The sequence below is a fragment of the Brienomyrus brachyistius genome, chromosome 11 (assembly GCF_023856365.1).
Source record: "Brienomyrus brachyistius isolate T26 chromosome 11, BBRACH_0.4, whole genome shotgun sequence".
In the NCBI taxonomy this organism is placed as follows: domain Eukaryota; kingdom Metazoa; phylum Chordata; class Actinopteri; order Osteoglossiformes; family Mormyridae; genus Brienomyrus; species Brienomyrus brachyistius.
The window spans coordinates 8,474,241-8,494,385 of record NC_064543.1 but is presented as its reverse complement, the minus strand read 5'-3'; the positions used below and the strand labels follow the sequence as shown (position 1 = coordinate 8,494,385).

The window sequence follows — 20,145 nt, the reverse complement described above, 5'->3', positions numbered from 1 at the left end:
GTATAAAAGTAAAGCAAGGCTTTCCTGTGACAGTGAAACTTTGTAAGATGATTTATTGTGCTACCACAAGTGCCTCATGTATGAGCTTTAAAGGTTTGCTTGTTTATTTACACAATTGTTCAGATGAAATAATTAACACCACAGTCAATAAGAAGAGGATGTAAACAGTTACACTACAATCAGTTGACTTGGTGTCAGTCAGCTTATGACAGCCGTTTTAAAGGTAGATCAGCTATTTAAAAAACAAAACACAAAAAAAAATCTACCCAGTTACGCAGCTCGCACAGCAAGCCTTGGTTTTATTCTCGAAGTGAATGCCAAGCTGATTTACATAATTAATCAGAAGCATCGTTCAAAGTCCTTTCATAAATAAAGATGTGTTCTCCGACCCGACCGTCAGGAATATGGGTGTGGAACACTTCCTTCTGTCGTACATATTTATTTACTTCCAAAAATGTAAGGATTTCCTGGAGGAGGAGAAGCGAATACAAATGATCACCACCTACACGTGTTGAAGACTCTTTGCATTAGTATGACTGCGCAAAAACAAACCGTACCTTCTCCAGTACATCAAACAGCACGAGGTGGGAGGGAAGCAATGCCTGCTGGGTAAAAGTGACTTCCAGCCAATGCTTTGGGTTGGCAAAGAAGTCGTCCGCCTCATCCACGTAACTCTTGTTTCCACTGAGGTCCGGCGGACACTCCAAGAACCGCATTTTGATAGGGCAGTGGATGTGGCTACATGTGATATTTTAAAGGAGTCAGAGTTCAGACTGAACTATTAAAATTTCACTATGAATACATTTACGGGTTGGGAGAGAACATGAAAAATGAGCGTGCAGTCATCTTATTAGGGAGGCACCTGGAGTATGAGGTGTCAAGCCCATTACCTGTAGAAAGGTGTTGAGTGACAGGGCATGAGAAAAAGGACATCTGGCTGAGGACTGGCAGTGTGACACAGCTGCTGGAGGTGGCCCATGACGTCCAGGACCCCACGCTGATGGACTAGTCCCGTGTACAGAGCAGGGAGCAGGTTCATAAGCACCAAGGCACCTGCTGCTGGTCTCCTCCAGGACCTCAGCCTGGCCAGGGAAAAGCCTGAAGCCAAGACCATGGTGATTGATATGCAAAGAGGATTAGCACGGTGTGTCCTTACTAAAATGTTTATGAAATTTGTACAAATGCCTTTATCTGTCAAAAGTTAAGCTAACTTGACATTCCATCTCCATAGCACACTTCATTAGCTTAATCGAAAGACTGAGAAAATAAGCACTTCTTAAAAAATGCATAGGACATTACAATGAAAACACATACTAAATGCAGAAACTAAGCAAATATCCTCAGCAGTTTTGACCCCCAGTGGGTTGATGCTTTCTCATGCTTTCAGGAAGGTCATCGATGTGCAAAAAGTAGCGTTTTGTTATTGAATTTGGGAGAAGAAATCTTGCAGTTTTGGTTCCATTGTTGGTTTTGTAATTTTGCATAATGCATCGTCTCAGCACTCACCACAAAACAGCATGCACAAGGGCAGCACGGGGTAAACGAAGCGAAACTCCTTGTGTGGCAGCAAACTAGACAGAAACACAATCGCAAAAGATATCTTAAAGGGGCCACATAGAGGACAGCGATTTCATCTTTCAGCGGTCTTCGGCAGTCTGTAACATTTCATACCTAGCATAAAATAGATAAATCCCCACATACCTATAAATTAAAACTGTCCAAATCACCGCTGCCAGGAGGATCCTGTATCTTTTAGGTGTCAGTGTGCAACCGTGGATGAAGAAGAGGAGATGAGGGCCAAGAACGACGGGGCAGCCTTGTGTGAAGTACCAGTGCCACGGGTGAGAGCCGTAAAACTCGGCCACATTATGCCAGATGTTAAACCTGAGGAAGTTCAGCTGGACCAGAGTCCACTAAGGAGAAGGAAGCACTGGATTGTTGGGAATGCCTTAACTCATTCTCCAGCAAGATGCAAGAATGGATCAAATACACAATTGTCAAAAATGATATAATAACGTGCATATAAGTCCACATCACACACATACATTTACCTTGCCATAGAGTATGCAGTCTAAAACTGTTGACAACCCCAGTGTAAAAGCCCTGGAAAATGAAAGAAAATACATTTTCCATTAAATTTCAGTAGATAGGCTAATTAAGTCATGATGGAAGGATGGACAGGAGACATTACGTACCCTATAGGAAGTGCATGGTTCATTATAAGCTTCAGTTTGTCATCTTCCTGGAGGAAATGGAATCCCAACAGAGGCATCCACACAATAAGAGCTGTCGGACGAACAAGGATTGCCAGTGCAACCAAACTTAAGTACTTTGAACTGGAAGAAATGAAATTATATTTTAAATATAACCAACAACTCCTATTAAGCCCCAAAATGACATTTTCTATTTTATTTTAATGCTAAGCCAAGTTGAACTGCAGAGAAGCCAATGAGCAATGAGCCCTCGCAGCACCTGCTGTGTGACTTTGAGCCAGGCACTGGATAATAACAGAGGGCCAGAGTGGTGAGGATGGTTTCCATGGTGTTTGTCAGAGTCCTTGTGCAGCAGTACCACGTGAACCACGAGGAAAGCTGGCAGAAGTACTAAGGGGAACAAAACAAAGGCATGTGGTGCGACATCAGACACCTTCCCTGCCGCTCTGTAGGACATTTCCACACTCTCGCCACGCGGCGTCCCTCAAAATGCGTGACGGTCCCTTACCGTCCATCTGGCGACATCACGATGCTCCAGTCTTCGGACAAAAGCATAAAGTTTGACGTCAGCCATGGCAGCGAGGAACGCGTGTATCAAGCGAGGTGACCACACCTGCAGTTTCCAAAATCATACGGCTGGTAAATAAGAAAAAGTCTGCAACTCCCTTCACCATGAATTATCAAAGTGCATGACAGTTACAAACTAACCAGCAGCTGAACGGTGTCGTAGCCCAGAATGTGTAGCATCTTGTACAGGATTGCAATGAGGACTGGGTAAGAGTGACTCCGGATCCTCTCAGTCCATTCCCAAGTAAGGTACCCATACGTGAGATATTTAAGGATTTAACGGGAGAAAAGCAAGTTGTTTGAAAACAAGCAATCATAAGTATTTAAATTCTAAAATGTATAGCACCTAAACGAACATTATTAATTTTACAAGTTGAAGTGGTATACTGGGATGTTTGCTTGGATTTCATTTGCAGCTGAAAGGATATCCGAAAACCATGCGATGGGAAACTTCAAGGGACTGCCAGTATTCATCAGGAACGTAGCTGCTCTGCACCAGAAAGCAGTTTATAAGCCGAAATCCAACCGAGAAACCAATGATAGCGAATCCTGAAAAAAATCGAAGAAATGTATGTATAGTGATACATACGTATAACGTCGAGAGGCGATATGCTTTTTCACTATGAACCCTAAACTCTGGTTATTATTATCATCCTTATTATTGTTGTTGTTGTTGAAAGCGTAATATAATTGAGTGCAGATATTTTGAAGTAGGTGAGAAATCGGGTAAGACTATTTTTGTAAAGTAGGTGTGATATTTCATGAACACGCTTAGCACAGTTGTGACATAGTAGTTTACAGTGGGGGTATATTTACCATTCTCAAATATATCGGTCGTATAATCTTTGCTGTACAGATGAGATTTTCTTTTCCTTAGTTTGACAGGCTCAGAGGCTGACCTTCGGCTTAGTCGTTCCCGGAGCCTTTCCATACTGCATGGATCCACATTAGTACTGGAAAGGGTCCGGAACTCATTGAAAAGCACGCAATTCACATTTCCGTGTTTCTGTTGTGACGGAGGATGACGACATAGGATGACGACACACCCCGAGTAAAAGTGGCTTTGATTTTTGTTAGCAAATTCTTCTTTCTTATAACGATTACATCAGGCTATTGCTATATTCAGCAATTATATTGGACCTAGTTTAGCGTTATGCGACAAATAACAATGTAGTTATCGCTCATCTGTAAAATACATGTATTTATATGTATGGTTATATGGCTATGAAATACAAGTAGCGAATGTGCGGAAGCTGTACTATCGGCGCATTTTTCAACCGCAGTATGCAGATATTCGAATGACCCAAAAGAGGATTCGTGTGTCTGGCGCTTATGAAACAATAACAAGGTATGGAGATAGAGGATTTTGTTCTTAATGAGAAATATCTATCCAGCACATATCTGCCTTTAAATAATAATAAAAAATACTAGTACAATGTGTTTTGAGGCATTGGGGTTTTAGGTGACAGTTTGCCAGTGTAAACTTGTTGGCTGATGAATAGTCTTTACGTTATTCATGACCCCTCAGAAATATTTATATGTGTTATAACATTTTCCGACTATTTTACGTTTGCTCGCGCTTCCCACTGAATTCTAAGTAATCGCTCAGTGACAGTGCCATCAAAGCACATTAAATAAGGTGGCTGAAACAGAATTCAACCACAGAGTTTGAAAACTTCTTGTGCATTGAAGTTGTGTTAGGTCTGTTGTCTTTAATATATTTTCATTCTCAACAGGATTGTCTTTTCAAAAAAATCATTCTCTTTCATCGGTGGACGTTTACTGTTGGAAGACTTGCATGGGAAATGTTTCGCCGGCGTATTCCCTTTCACCAGGTAGCCATGGCAGTGATAGTCGGGGTTGTCGGTGGCATTTATGTATACAGACCGATTTTTCACTCACCTGACTGGATGCGCCGCTCCTCTGAGCCAAACCCCGGCGGGAATCTGGAGGGCAAAGCAGAAGAAAATGTTAAAGATTAACCCATAATCCTGTGCTATAATTATAATCATCATCATCATCATCATCATCCTCATCATCATCATCATCCTCCTCCTCCTCCTCTTAAATAAATTACTTAGTCTACGAAACTTTTTTGCACGTTGTAGGAATGTCTGTTGTACACTTGAAGACTCGAAATCCCCACTTTTAAAATACCCATTAATTGATAATGCTGCATGTGGTCAAAGAACTTAATTATCATCATAATTACTTCGTGGTGGGAGTTGTAAATCAAATCACGACACCTTGGATAAAACTGATTGCCAAAAAATATCTGTTAACGGTTTTATATTCTCTCGTATTGTCAAAGTATTGTTTGGTTTGAAGTTTTTTTCTGTCAAGGAGCTTCGGAGCTTTGCGATGTTTACCCAGTGTAAAGTAGGCTTATTAAAATGTGTTTAAATACATGGAACATATATTTTTAAATGATTTAATTTCTTTTTTGATAAGATGTTATATGTGTTATGATATTTTCCGACTATTTTACGTTTGCTCGCGCTTCCCACTGAATTCTAAGTAATCAGCCAACAAAAACAGTTTCCAAATGGCCATGTAGAAAGGGATGTCTGGTTTCCAGCGTCGCATGCTTGATGTTAAGGGCATTACTAATTTGAGCAGATGGTTCCCCACTTCCGGGCCTGGAGGGTCAGTCTGTGACACACTTTGCAAATTTCCCTGCTCAAACACACATAGTGAAGTTGGCAATTGCTGGTGAGCTGAATAAACTGTTATATTGCTGCAAACTTTCACAGTTGGGAGAGAACTGGCCGTATTGGACGAACTTGATATTGCTTTAAGATCGCCAGCATAAGATATCGAGTGCTGCTATTCTTACACGCACATTTTTGTTGGCGATTACAGAGGGGCGTATTTGTTCTTGTTAAATGCCTCTGGGTGGCACTATACAGAAACACTTATCACGCCAATCTTTGCACGGTCAAATCGCAGGGCTCAAGGCAAAGCTGTGTTCTTCGGCTTTACAGACTATCACATAAAGACTTAAATGTTGTTAAATATCAGTATTACAAAATGTTAACATAAACCTTACACGTTCTAATACACTTAACTGTGTTTGATAGTGCATGTATCCACTCGTCCACTGGTGAGGACCCAGTAGACCCGCGATGTCGCGGCAAGGGCGGCGCTCCAGCTCACCCGGGGAGGTCTCCACATCCTGGGTTAGTGAAGGAGGGGCTCTGCCTGCCAAAACGGGAAATGCGTTCACATTTGACTGGGCTGTAATAGCTGTTCTCACAGTATATGAACAAAGGGGACATTTTGAAAGGCACGTAGTAGGTAGCAGGACAGAGCAGCGAATGGAAGTTTAATTTATCCTTAAATTCCTAGAGGAATCAGGTATCGTCGTGTTTTTCCAACCAACAACAGAGGTGAGTGTAACTGTGTGCAGCAGGTATGTCTTAAACTGGTTCCGTAAACGACTTATAAGAGCAGCTAAATGAGTAATCACTCCACGAGGTTTCCAAATGAAATAAAAACATCTTAATATCTATCAAAGTGGCGACTTTAACTTTGTTAGTCTTCATTCCGTTAAGTTCCCCTGCAGGCAGGCCATGTAACTCGCCAAAATGCATTTGACAGTGACTGTACCGTTTGGAGTTTATCTGATATTCACGTTCCGACGAGACTGAAGCGAAGTTGTGAAAACTGTACAAAACGGGATATAAATATTCATTTCTTTGGCATTTAATGTGGCTGTTTCTGTATATCCGCTTTATTAATGTATACTTCTTTTTAGGCATTCCTCTGATAAAATTTATGCTGAAGATGTTTTAAGACCTTATTTAATTCCTTTAATTGTAAATGGTCTTGGGGGCAAACACAATCATCAACCTGCGCATAAAACCTACTGCATATATATTAATACCAGAACAAAAGAGACACGATTATTTTAATACGTTTTAATAATGACTGTGACATTTGAGTTTAAGGCAGGTGCCATTCAGGACTCCATCGACTTTATTGACTTTAGCGAAGTCCGCACAGCGAGCGCAGACCGGCTGCTCTGCAGCTCCCCGCAAGCGCACAGCTGCTCCCGGCTGCTCGGTTCCGCCTGCTCTGCTCCAACTGCGGTCTGTGATATGAACCTTCCTCTTTCCCAATCGCTTTAAACTGCTGGTGGTAACATATTTCAGTAGAGGTGGAGAGCCTGCGGTACTTACAGCCTAAACTTTTGACGTTTCTTAAGATGTCTTTTATAAACATGCGAACAGTTCGGCACCATGAAGTGTCCCGATCTGTCCCACATGCACTGACCAGCAAGCCGATACGGAAAGATGCTGTTTCGAAACTTGTATTTGTTTTGGCCTAAGATCACAGGAGTTTAAAAAAATGGCAAAACGGTCACAGTTTTGACGGTCTTTAGTGACACAGCCATGCCGAAGTAGGTCTACTTGCTGTAAAACGCCTTGAGGACATTGTCCTTGGCATACGGACCATACTTTAGGCGTGATTCGGAAGACGCACACGAACAGCCACCTCCGTTCGTGATAAAGGAGTAAAATACCGAATAAAAGCAGACACTTCAAACTTTCCCTTGGCAAAGAGTTTAGCTCCGTAACCCTCTAGAAATATTTTGGAAAAACAACAGATGTTTATCGTGAAGTAGTATTGTAAAGTTATAAGAATTGCCCGTCAGTGCAGACCTGAAAGTTTGATCAGAAGACTGGTGTTCATTGTGAATGGTGGCCATTTCAGTCTTGGTAGTAATTTCAACTGAAAACACATACAGACGGTGTAGTATCATATATTTAGTGAGTTGACCAAACTTTAAAGGTATGACATATTATCATTATTTTAATAGAAATCTGACGAAAGGATTTAGCATCAAGAGTAGAGATTTATATTTTCCCTAGTGGTTGCATTTTATCAAAATGTTAAAACAAAAATGTGTTTGTAGGTGTTTGTAACCCAGATATGATCAGATGTAGAACGGGGACAAACGTAAACAGGCATTTCTGCTTTATTCAGTTAAAGACATTTCTGAGTATTTGCTAATATGTAAAGCATATTGAACAATGTTGAAGTAAACTGTTTGTGTCTGAATCTTGAAGAGGTTATGGTTAGATACGTATTCATTTCTATAAATGTAAAACAGGTTTAAGTTTCTCTCCTGTTTTTGTTTTCCTAAGAAACCTTTATATTTTTCTGGTGGAACAAATTCCTGTAACCAAATCTTCCAGAATGTTCTCTAATCGCATGGTTAAAGTCGCTTCCAGTGTGAAATTCTCACAAGTCTCCCGGAAGCTGATGGCATGACTTGGGTACCGGTTTATCTAAAGCTTGTAATGAATTGACAGCTAGGTTTGCGAGATTGTCGCACATACCTTTATCTTATCCTCTATTATATATTTTTATAGCCTTTAATAATCATTTTATTATTGACATTGCATAAAAAGAAACCAGCATCCTGAATACATGTAGTAAAGACCCTCTCTTGGCCTGTGTCATGGAGACAGTAGGGATTTATTTCTAAATAACCTAGTTCATAGAATCTGGTGTTACTGCTTTCAGAGTTGTTATATTTGCTATGTGATGTTTATTGTGTTGGTTATCAAACAGTACTTCAATGTTAAGTGTATATTTTTGCTTCCAGTAGCTGTTTAGTGTTGCAAGGCCCAGCTGTTACGCCAGGATTGGTAAGATACGGTTACCTAATAGGCTCCTGGGCTTTTGTCGAACGCCTTAGGTCACCTGACCAGTCAGGGGAAGCACATGAGAAGCAGCTGATGCTTATAGATGAGGTATTTTGTGTGGGGAGCTGGATTAATGTCTGCTAATCAATGCTTTGCAAAGAAAGGCCCTGACTGAGAGCATTTCAAATCGCTTTTGTAGTCAGGGGAGGGAGTCATTGTGAGCCCCTTTCTGTTCGCCGCTCATATAATTGAAGTTCTTTGTAACATCCAATTATTACTGAATTAAGGCATCCCTTGCCGGCATTAAATGTTTCTTACAGCTCAATCCCAGTCGGCATAAATGATTACACATGGTGTTAGAAGTAGACACACATTCCCATGTAGAAAGTTTACTTCCTAGACTGCAAGGGATGACGACCAGCACCTCCAAGTCTGAGGCCATAGTTCTTGACCGGAAAAGGGTGGATTGGCCTCTCCTGGTGGGGGATGAGGTACTGGTTCAAGCAGAGGAGTTGAAGTATCCTGGGTTCTTGTTCACGAGTGAGGGGAAAAGCGAGCGGGATATCGGCAGGCGGATCGGTGCAGCATCGGCAGTAATCCGGACATTATACTGTTCTGTTTTCGTGAAGAGGGAGCTGAGTCGGAAGGCAAAGCTCTCAATTTACCAGTCGATTTACATTCCTACCCTCACCCCGTGGTCATGAGCTCTGGGCAATGACCGAAAGACTGAGATCGCAGATACAAGCTGCCGAAATGAGTTTCCTCCACAGGGTGTCTGGGCTCAGCCTTAGACATAGGGTGAGGAGCTCAGACATTCAGGAGGGGCACAAAGTAGAGCCATTGCTCCTCCACGCCAAAAGGAGCCTGTTGAAATGGTTCGGGCATCGAACTAGGATGCCTCCTGGATGGCTCCCTGGGGACAAGCTGGAGAGATTATTTCTCTGCTGTCCTGGAAACCCCTTGGTATTCCCCTGGAGGAGCTGGAGGAGGAGGGTGGGGAGAGGGAGGTCTGGGCATCCCTGCCTAGGCTGCTGCACCCACCTCCCAGCCCTGGATAAGAGGCGGAAAGTGGATGGATGGGCGGATGGACTTCCTTTGCAGAAAGTTATTTTTGTGACTTACTTTAATTCTTCAGACATTTTAGAGCCTTCTCTATGTATACCTACTCCAGATCTACTGCCATTTTAATAGCAAAGTATTAAAACACTATGTTCTGTATATAAAACACACTGCTGTATTGTCAGAAACGATCTGGGTTTTATAGAATGTTAGCTGTAAAGTTTATGATAGATGTATAGACCATTACGTTTGTGTCTCTTGCTTCATCCAAATAAGGACACGTTACATCTAGCCTAATGACTCATTACGAGGAGGAGGAATATGTCTGGCCTTCTCTCCATCCAGCGTCTAAGGAAATGGGGTTTAGCTGAAGTTCATTATACAAGTTAACGCAAACCAAGAAAAGTTGCAAATTTGTGCATTTAATGTGATATGGGCTGCACGATAAGCCAGCTAATGAAATAATTCAGACCCGCCTAAATGTAATCGTCCCTGATTTTTTTTTTTAGGCATAAACATGATGAAATTAAATGGCTCTGCGTGACACAGGGTGAGAGAGGTCCTGGCGGATAGGTGCCAACCCCTCCCCTTAGTTGTCTTGAAGTTACTTACGTGACCTGGACGCTAATTTCCTCCATGGATCCAAAGCCGGCACAATTTCAGGGGTGGGGCAGAAATCCCCACGGTGTTCCGGCTGGGAAGTGTTTACATGGTGTCATCGCGGAGTGGTATGGCGGAGAACAAGGCATTTTATGTTATAAATAAACACCTGTGTGGTTATAGAAAGAAAATTTTCGGCGAATAGTATGAAGTTTAGTGTAATTCCACAGCTTGTTCTGTTCAGCAGTCTATTTTTGCGAGGGTACCTTTCACACAAGGGTGTGTTGCAAGTGTGAAATTTAATTGTCTAAATATTTATTGAAGGTGGAGAAACATGACTGTGCAGCGTGCAATGAGGTCAGCTCCGCAAAACTACGTATTAATAGGCTAAAAGTTAATGGTACTGGAGGTTGCCTCTCTGACATGCTATGCATTTTTTCATTGATGCTGCGGTGTTTTAAGCAGATAAAAAGTTGTGAAAGTTTAATCTCAGATTGCATGTTGAAAAGCTGCATGGTTTGCTGTGCAGTCAGGCTGGACGGCATCCGGTCCGAGGACGATGAGCAGCACGCCTGCCTTCCCCAGCCCTTTGCTCTGGAAATGGGTTCACTGTTTCAGAGGTTCTTTTTCGATTGTTTGTTGCCAGCCATTGCAGAGACACGCTTTACACTTTTACAGTTTTTCTGTACCTTAGAGTTTTATGTTGTGATGCGGTGCCAGTATGTGAGCATTGTCAGTTAGTGTAACATGCCATAACACAGTTTTTCACTATTTGTATTCATCCAAAATGCATGCAGTGACATTAAACGAATTGATCCTGAGGGGGATTACTCTCCTTCCCTGGCTGGGAGAAAGACCATGTGAGCTCAGTGAGCAGCCAGACTCCGCCCCCTCCTCCCCCGCAGTGTCACCAGCCCCTCCCCCCTCAGTCTTTGCCTCCTCTGCTGGGTCTCCTGCAGGGCATTGCTTGCCATTGCTGACTGCGTGCTGCATTTTGCTGCGGCAGCTGCTAGTCCTTCCTTCTTAACGCCATGATAAGACATGGCCTCGGAAGAAGATTACTTCTAGGGGGAAATTTGGAGGCAGGAGATAAGATGGCAGATATGACTGAAGAAACGGCACTAACTTTATGTGGCTAAAACAAATGAATCATTCATTAATGGGGGGTGAAGCACGTTGTCTGCAGAGGAGAAACAAATAATTGTGAAGAGTCCTCTCCTGGAATAGCATTGTGTTTTGGTGGTTCTTTATTAACCCCCATGTGATTCTACCGTAATGAGATAATGAGCTTGACGCTTAGACTGAATTTTTACTTCCCAAAGCATTCCCACTAATTCGATTTACAGGAGAATCAGGATGCCAGTGCTGGGATCCATGTGAGGCTGTCATACGAATCTCTCCAGGTTTTCCTTTCCTTCCCGTCCAGCGAGATTTGACCAGGGCCAGGGTGAGGGTAACCCTGCGTTTCTCACAGAGCTCGATTTTTCTTCTGGACGTTAAGCCACTTAAGGCTGAGGATGGGGATTTAGTACTGCTGAGGGAGGAGGAGCGTATGACTTGTTTTCGCTGCTTTTCCCGGTGCAGTCATATGACAGTCTTCCAGCTTTCCCACTGAGGGTCACACTGAGCTTCTGTTTTTGAAAATCACTTTATAAATAAGCCTGTTTTCTTGGTCAGTCTGGCATCCACTTTTTTTTTGTCTAGTCTTAAACTTTTATAAATGCATTTGTTGATTGGCTGTTTGGGTGAACCATAAATGCTTGCTTGAGCCAATCACTGCAGTTGTAAGTCTTGGCCTTTCTGAGCATTAATCTTCACAAACGGGCTCAGCGGGACTTAAAATCGCCAAGTACCTTATGGTACAATCGGAGTGGCAAAACAAGTTGCGAAATGAAAATTGCTGTGCCACATGATAAATAAAATTGCAGGGATTTACCCATTTGCAAACCCCCAGCTAAAAGGTATTTTGATTGTTAAAATGATGTACATTTGACACAAAAAAATATAATTTGATGGTTTTAGCAAGGGAAAAAAAGTTGATGTAAAAAAATTGACACAAGTCACAATGATTAATTCCATTTAGGGGGCAGTTTAAACTCAATTAAAACACAAAGGTCTGCCTTGGTGACGAAAGATGTACTAATTTCATTACTGGAGGATTCTGCATTGTGGCCCTTTTTCCTGTCAGCAGCGTCGTGTCTTAATGGAGCAGTACGTTGTGGCTTTTAAGGGCCAAATCAGCGATACCAGCCTAAAGAGGCAAACAGATAAGTCACGGATCCATACTGAAGCTCCGCAAGCCTGTCCCATGTCTATACATGTAGCTCAATTTACTTGCACTTGTATGTGGATGAGGAATATACTATATATGTTTGTGATAGTACAATTGAAATGAAATTGAACAGCTTGTCACATCATCTGTAATATATATCTGAGTATAAAGAGCGATGGAGGAACCATTTCAGTTTATCGAAATACTTTTTGAGAATTATACATTCATGAGTAATTTTAAACAAAGAAATGAATGGATGTATACACAAGCCTAGAATACTGTTGCTGACCTACAATGTTATGTAGTGTTAAGTCAGGTTTTGGTGTTAAGGGGAAATGATGACATAGCCCTGCGAGTGCAGCCTTTGCTAGAAAGTGAAAGTGATTTTATAGTCATCTTATAAAGAGATGCTTTTTAACTGAAATACGGAAATGATCTCTGTATGTTTAGCACACATCTGTTATAACAATCAGAATTTCTCTTTAACTGAATTTACACTATTCTCTACTCTCTTTGTCCGAGAATATCTCTCCGGCGTGCTTCAAATTGTCTCGCTGACTTTTCATTTAGCGTGACCCCTGTCAGTCATTTCAGGATAACTAGTGAAATAAAGAGTCATAATTGCCGTGAGCTTTTCTTGTGAATATCCTAAGTAACTATGACTGCATTGTCTCCGCCAAACCTTTAACCATTTCGATGTAACGCTGAGTTCTTCGTGTGGTTTACAGGACAGAAGCAGGAACTCACTATGTCTGATGGGGACTACGATTACCTCATCAAGTTCCTAGCTCTTGGAGACTCTGGGGTTGGGAAGACAAGCTTCCTGTATCAGTACACAGATGGCAAATTCAGCTCCAAGTTCATCACCACAGTGGGCATCGATTTCAGAGAAAAGCGGGTGGTAAGTGGAATTCCTGGTAATGTCATGATGTGAGAGAGAGGCTTGCTGAGTTTGGTACATCCTATAACAGCATGTTAAATCACCAAAATGGAACAAATATTCCACTAATCTTAAACTTCAGAAGCAGTATTTCTTAACGATATATTATAATATTTTGGGACAATTTTCATGTAGAGTTTTGGAAAGGAATACAGGAAGTTGTAGGACTGCTGGTCTTGGCGTTGTTATCCTGTCAGCTGCTGATCTTTCTGTCTTACCCATCTTTGGCATCAGTAGGCCATCAATCAGGTTTTTTTTTATCTGCCTCCCCCAAGTCTGTATTTAATATTCTGCTTGTGGGCGGGAAAAATTAATGGCGTGGACCCACCCTTTTCCGGAAAACTGCTATCTAGCCAGCTGAGAGCATTTCACTGATAAGATTTTATTTTTATATCAGAGTCATCGTTCACCATGGAAACAACAATGCGAGCATGTAGCTAGTAGACATTTATTTGCTGAATATGGGAAATTGTTGAATGGATCAGCCTGAGAGGCAGAAGTGATGAAAGTGTTTTACGCTTTTCCAGTCTTTTGGTAATGAAATAAAGCAAATCTTGTGGCTCTCAGATGAATCTGATTAACTGTGTGCAGCTCTGAAATAGACCAGTCATGTATAATTTATCTATAAACAGCTTCAGTGGCACCCCTAACCACTTCCTGTCTCTGTTCTATTCGACTTGTTGAATTTCAGAGCTGGGGAATAAAGTGCTTTATAATTAGCTGACAGTCAGGTGTATAGCTAGTGGGTATGGACAAATAATCTGGACTGACAGTCACCGGTGTATTTAAACATCCTGAGTCGAGGGACATAGAATTGTGGAAGTTCCTCAAATCCTCCTCCTCCGTAAGAAAGAGCCGTTTTCCCGCAGTTATTTATTACTGAAAACGCCCTGAAAATATGTTATCTGGTGTCTCCAGGTAAAGCCTCAATTAAGGAGGAGAACTTTCAGTGGAGGAGAACGATAGGAGTGCCCACGTTAAACTCAACGCGCCAAGCATGTTTGGTTTGCACACTCCTATAAGATAAATATTTAACAAGTGTGCCAACAAGAACTCTGGTGTAGGAGCCCGTGGCCATGCCCACCATTTACGTTAATTCCTGAGGCCCAGTGTCAGCTACTAGCAGAGTTGGGTTTTACTTTTGCATTTTGGTCAAGCGCAGGTTTCCATTTGTCTGAATTCTCGAGATGACTTTCCAGCTCTCTGATGCAGGCTTAGTTGTGTTAAGGGATGGTTTGGCTGCAAATCCTGTCCTGTCTACATGCTGTAGGTATACAAATCCAACGGTCCTGACGGGGTAGCGGGAAAAGGCCAAAGAATCCATATTCAGCTGTGGGATACAGCGGGACAGGAAAGGTAAGGCATGTATGGGACACGTCCGAAGCTTCCAATGGGAATTACCCATCCACTGATATGTCACCCTTACATGAGGTCAGATCCTTAACAGAAGTGACTTTTTTGTGACCTCAGGTTTCGGAGCTTAACGACAGCTTTCTTCCGAGATGCCATGGGTTTTCTTCTATTGTTTGATCTCACAAATGAGCAAAGCTTTCTCAACGTCAGAAACTGGATGAGTAAGTCTCTTTAGAATCATTTAGTACAATGTTTCCCAATACGGTCCTCAGGGACCCACAGATAGTCCATATTTTTTCTTCCTCCCAGCTCCTGGTAGGAAGCAAAAATGTGGAATGTCTGGCAGGGTGGTCGGAGGGAGCAAAAACATGAACTGGCTTGGCAAACACTGATTTTAGTATGATCCTGAAAGAGCATGCACAGGTCAAGATCAATTTCACAGGGCACCTACTACAGCCTAACCTGAGAGAATTGCTCTTCCACCCTCCAGGTCAGCTACAGATGCACGCATACTGCGAGAACCCAGACATTGTGCTGTGTGGTAACAAGTGTGACCTGGATGAGCAGAGAGCCGTCAAAGAAGAGGAGGCCAAGGAGCTGGCGGAGAAGTATGGGTATGCATCCTCCTGTGGCCCTCGAGGGCTGGGACGTAGAGGAGTGTTCCTAAGGTGGGGCCAAGCGAAACTCACACAAATCTGAGCGCTCGCTATCCATCTAATGTGGTAGGCAGTTTCTGTGTGTGTACACTTCATACATGGATGTGTACATGGATCACACAGGGAAGCTGCTTTCTTCTCTTGACTTGCACAATGTATGTGTCAGTCGCCATGTCACGACTCTTGAAGATTTTTCCCAGTAATAAAGTGCCGCATTTGATTCAGATTTATACTGCTTACCGTAGTACTTTAGTATACTGTGTAGTATATTTCCTCTGTCATTTCCACGTTACAGTAAGTAGCAGGCAATTTTGCTATTAAAATAAATTCATAATAAGGGATTAAAATGAGTATATTGTTTGATGGGTGGTACATTTACTTATGAAGGAATTTGTGCTTCCAGATCTACTTTTGTGACCCCATATGCTGGGGTCAGTTTCCACAGTTGACTAGGTGTGACTCAAATATCAGGTCTGATCACAGAAATTCATGGCAGACAGTCTTATCTGAACCACCCCTGCCACTGAAGTGCAGGTACTCTAAAATAGCCCAGAGGAGGAATCTCACCTCACTGATGATGACCAAAATCGCAGTGATTGTGATGTGGCATTTGTGTTGATTGGTGATTGGTTTTTGTTCTCATCCCTGAAGTATTTATTGATCACCACTGAAGCTGGTCAGGGGTTTTATAAGGCAAGACTGAAAACACTTTGTTATTGTCAGCAAGAGTCATCCCGCTTTGTTAGACTAATTGGTTGCTATGTTTTTGTTATGTTCCTCAGGAGGTAAGGAGGTGGTCAGTAATGTTTTTGGTGAATAAGACTTAAATACTTCTTTTTCTCTCTATGATTTATCTAAGATGTTTGTGTAACCACGGTTCCCTGCAGAATTCCCTACTTTGAGACGAGCGCGGCAAACGGCACCAACGTGAATCAGTCGGTGGAGGTTCTGCTGGACCTGATCATGAAGAGGATGGAGCGCTGCGTGGACAAGTCGTGGATCCCAGATGGCACGGTGAGGTCAAACGGGCACAGCACCAGCGAGAAGATGGCAGAGCAGACGGAGGAGACGAAAGGCAAATGCAGCTGTTAAGAGTATGAAAGGCAGGCAGGGCTGACTGAGCCGACCCCATCGCCATCACTGGGGAGAGCTGGTACTACACAGTACTACGGTGTGTCACGTGTTTACCGACCAACGGCACTGGGAGTCCTCTGCTAGGCAGGTGAAAAGTGGGATTTGCTAACGTATGTCCACCAGGTACATCAAGTTAATTTTGCTCATCTGCACTAGTCGTGGGTCCCAAGGAAATTGTCAGTTATTTCGATGTACATACATTTTGGTCCGTACGTATTTCCACCATGACGCGATTTTTATAATTTTGTCTCTGTACATGTGCACAATGAATTTGAAATTAAGCAATCAAGATGTGATTGAAGTGAATTACAGCCGTTTTCAGGGAAGTAGTTCGACAAACTAACAATATCATAACAATAGTGATCATTTTAATACTTGGGTGAAAATCCTCTATAGTCAATGACTGTCTGAAGCCTGGAATCCAAAGACATCGGCAAGTGCTGGGTTTTCTACCTAGTGACGCCTCGACAGGCCTTCAGTCTTCAGTTGCTGCTTTTTATTTGTTGGTCTTTCTGCCTTTGGTTTTGCCTTCAGCAAGTGGAATAGATGTTTAGTTAGGTTGAAGTCAGGTGACCAACGCCATTGAAAAGTATTCTCCTCCTTCGCCATGAAGAACTCTTGGGCTGCTTTCGTATTCTGCTTTGGGTCATTGTCCATCTGTTTGGGGTAGTGCTGTCCTCCCAGTTTTGCAGCATTTGCTGAATCTGAGCAGATAGTACGGCCTCATTCACTGTGGAATTCATCCTGGCGCTTCTGTCAGCAGTCATACCATCAATAGATACCACAGGGACGGATTATGGGTTGTGTGGGCTCCTGGGCAAAACGTTCGCGAGGGCCCCCCACCACCACAGCCACCACAATTCAAGGGCCCTTGGCAGCCAAACGCCCTCCCTATAGGGTCAGGGGCTCTTGTAGGCAGAGGATCAAAGAATGTAGGCCCTCTAAAATAGACAAACGAAAATACATTGTTGATAAGCGTTGCAAATTGTTTTGGGCTAGGGGCCCCACGGGCCCCCTGCACCTCAAGGGCCCCTGGGCAGCGGCCCCGCTGGCCCGGTCCGTAATCCGTCCCTGAGATACCAGTGATCCAATTCCACTTGCAGCCATACATACCATCCCATAATACTGCCTTCACCCTGTTTCACAGATGATGTGGTATGCTTAGGATCATGAGCCATTCTTTCCCTTCTCCATACTTTTTAAATCTATACAAAGAATTCTGACCTGGGCAAACGTTTTAAATTTTTTCTGGCAGTCTAACCTGGCCTTCATATTAGTGAGGATCACCAGTGGTTTGCGCCTTGTGGTAAACCCTCCATTTGCTTTCATGAAGTCGTCTTTTGATTGCAGACTTTGGAAATGATACGAGGTATCCCTACCTCCTTCAGAGTGTTCTTAACTTGGCTAGATGTTGAGAGGGTTTTTTTTTTCGCCAAAGAAAGCATTCTGCAGTCATCCACTACAGTGTATTTAATAGAATTATGGACAGCCCACACCGGGCTATGAAACAGCTTGTTAGTCATTGTCCAGTTAATTTTGAACTCTTAAAAATTAGGGTTGTAATTTATAAATTTATTAAACCCCTTTAAAGCTGAAAGTCTACACTTAAATCAGATCTTGATTGTTTTATGTCAGATCCATTGTGGTGACATACAAAGCCATAATTATGAGAATTGAACAAACTGTACCAGCACTTGCCAGGTGTACGTACACCTTGACTACCTGTTGATGATTGTGAATTTAGTTTTTCAGAAAATTTGATTTCTTAATGTAATATTTCTTAAGAACAGGATCCGCTCCACCACTTTCCAAATTCTCAGTTTTTAATGAATTGTTGGTTCTATAAATAGAAGCAAGTAGGTCTAGATTATTATTGGTTTTTTTTTTGTTTTTTTTTAAAGAAGGATTATATAAAAATGTGCCAAGTATAAACTCTATATGGGGTAATCAATTACAAAAATGTTGCTGTTTATGAAAATGAAGTTAGCGCTGTTTGTTGGGAGCACAACGAAAGTGACGAACGATTTAGTGGTGAACTGTCCGTGTAGGAACCACTCGTTAACCATGTTCACTGGAGCTGCTCCTGTGGGGGTAAAATTTTTAAAAATGTATTTTTTTGTACTGGTTTTTATAGTTTTAAGACACTGTGCCATTTTTCAGTGTAAATAGTTATAAACAGCATTAGACATTGGGATGATCTCCCAAAGGAAATGTCGGAGAAATTTGGAATATAAAACCGTGGTCATCGGCTGCCTTAATCGCGACAGGAAACCCACGTGCGACATAGTGCTGCCCTCTGCCGGTTGAGAGTGATTTTTAGCGAAGACTTAAAACCATCTGAATATCTCTTGAATTTAAAGCTGAAATATGATCAATGCATTAAATTGGCTGCGTTCTAAGTACATTTGTACCGCAGGTTTTTTTAACATTAAAAGGTCTGACAAAGGTTTTGTGAGCTGTTTTGAATCTACCATCCTGTTTGTTACTGTTTCACTGCCTAAACACACTTAATGCCAAATATGTATACTGTATTCCTTATTCAGAAGATGCTTGTGTTTTATTTATCAAAATCATTTTCTCTCCTGAAATCTCTGTACATGCTTTAGGCCTGGGACATTGGATTGAGGAGAGAAAGGTTTTCTGGACTTTGATATTTATCTTGCCTGCATAACGTCAGTTGACACGTTTTTGGAATTAATTTTAAATTACTGATATAGGCATATTTTACACTAGTTTTTTAGTGAATACTTATATGCCTATATATACAACGTGCATGTTACTATTACTGTTATAAATAAACTTGGGCGCAGGACAGCTGCTGATAGGCCTACAGGTGAGTAGGTTCCGGTCGTATCACAGAAAATTCACTATTTACTTAATGTTCCTTTGATTTCAATACGGCAGTCACAGAGTTAAAAGATGTGTTATCCATTGTAAGCACCTTGATGTTCATAAATCAAATAAAATGCAAACTGGACATTGTTTTTGTTTGATAATTTTTGCTGTGCTGTTTTACAAATACCATGGTTTCAGCTCTAAGCAGACATTTTAATGCATTATTCTTGCGCAGTGGTGTTTGGATATAAATTGGTTGTACTTTTAGTCATTGTTTTCTCACAGGTCAATATTATACGTCTATTACTCTTCCTTATTAAAGGTCATTTTAAGCACAGCATGGTCTGTCTTGCACTAGAATGCCTGCATTACACACGTGACGTAATTGTGTTAGAATAAATCACACTTTCAATTATTTTATGAACTAATGGAGTCCGTAGTACTGCAGACGGTGATGCCATTCTGTCGCGTGCAGCTGAGCTATTCGCGCCTCAGGCACCTCCGCGTGATTAACTCGATCTGAAGTAAGTGAAACGTACCTTTATTAATTTTTTACTAATCAATGTTGTGTATTATCAAACATATTTTATTCTATAAGAAGCCGGACGTTAAACCATACTAATACACAAACGTGCTGAGCAAAACTTTAGATTTATGCGTTTATCAGACACGTAACCGTTCAATATCAGTGACAGAAAAGTCGTTACAATTATGCCCAATTTTGCCGACTTATTTAACATACTGGCGAGTGAAATTGAGTAGGTTCATAAAACATTAATGGAGTAACCTGATTCTTTATGCTTAAGTCGACACGTCATAGTTATTTACAGACATAGATAAATATATAGATGCCGCATTGAGT

At 41.9% G+C, this 20,145-nt stretch overlaps 3 protein-coding genes across 3 annotated transcripts; 2 read left to right on the top strand and 1 right to left on the bottom strand.

Annotated features, from left to right (window-relative positions):
* Window positions 1-266: 266 nt before the first annotated feature.
* On the bottom strand, window positions 267-3,783 carry pigb (phosphatidylinositol glycan anchor biosynthesis, class B). The gene is made up of 12 exons (XM_049031495.1): window positions 3,597-3,783; window positions 3,209-3,329; window positions 2,922-3,039; window positions 2,722-2,826; window positions 2,473-2,603; window positions 2,196-2,336; window positions 2,052-2,103; window positions 1,702-1,913; window positions 1,507-1,571; window positions 891-1,098; window positions 558-738; window positions 267-467 (listed from the first exon to the last, which is right to left on the bottom strand). Exons 1-12 carry the CDS (start codon window positions 3,709-3,711, stop codon window positions 336-338), a joined length of 1,581 nt encoding a protein of 526 aa, XP_048887452.1. The 5' UTR covers window positions 3,712-3,783; the 3' UTR covers window positions 267-335.
* A 229-nt stretch (window positions 3,784-4,012) lies between these two features.
* On the top strand, window positions 4,013-5,193 carry LOC125752000 (uncharacterized). Its single transcript, XM_049031501.1, has 2 exons — window positions 4,013-4,128; window positions 4,517-5,193. Exon 2 carries the CDS (start codon window positions 4,586-4,588, stop codon window positions 4,760-4,762), a length of 177 nt encoding a protein of 58 aa, XP_048887458.1. The 5' UTR covers window positions 4,013-4,128; window positions 4,517-4,585; the 3' UTR covers window positions 4,763-5,193.
* A 767-nt stretch (window positions 5,194-5,960) lies between these two features.
* Window positions 5,961-19,425, top strand: rab27a (RAB27A, member RAS oncogene family). Its single transcript, XM_049031500.1, has 6 exons — window positions 5,961-6,169; window positions 13,094-13,266; window positions 14,576-14,661; window positions 14,776-14,879; window positions 15,149-15,272; window positions 16,202-19,425. The coding sequence occupies exons 2-6, from the start codon at window positions 13,114-13,116 to the stop codon at window positions 16,404-16,406; spliced, it is 672 nt and encodes a 223-aa protein (XP_048887457.1). The 5' UTR covers window positions 5,961-6,169; window positions 13,094-13,113; the 3' UTR covers window positions 16,407-19,425.
* The last annotated feature ends 720 nt before the right edge of the window (window positions 19,426-20,145 follow it).

Bases quoted from the DNA above. Each gene is read 5' to 3' on its own strand.
- LOC125752000 (XM_049031501.1), top strand. From the start codon at position 4,586: ATGTTTCGCCGGCGTATTCCCTTTCACCAGGTAGCCATGGCAGTGATA.
- pigb (XM_049031495.1), bottom strand. From the start codon at position 3,711: ATGGAAAGGCTCCGGGAACGACTAAGCCGAAGGTCAGCCTCTGAGCCT. The intron at 3,330-3,596 runs GTAAATATACCC...GATTTTTTTCAG, and splicing joins GACCGATATATTTGAGAATG to GATTCGCTATCATTGGTTTC. The intron at 2,827-2,921 runs GTTAGTTTGTAA...TGGAAACTGCAG, and splicing joins ACGACACCGTTCAGCTGCTG to GTGTGGTCACCTCGCTTGAT.
- rab27a (XM_049031500.1), top strand. From the start codon at position 13,114: ATGTCTGATGGGGACTACGATTACCTCATCAAGTTCCTAGCTCTTGGA. The intron at 14,880-15,148 runs GTAAGTCTCTTT...TCCACCCTCCAG, and splicing joins CAACGTCAGAAACTGGATGA to GTCAGCTACAGATGCACGCA. The intron at 15,273-16,201 runs GTATGCATCCTC...GGTTCCCTGCAG, and splicing joins GAGCTGGCGGAGAAGTATGG to AATTCCCTACTTTGAGACGA.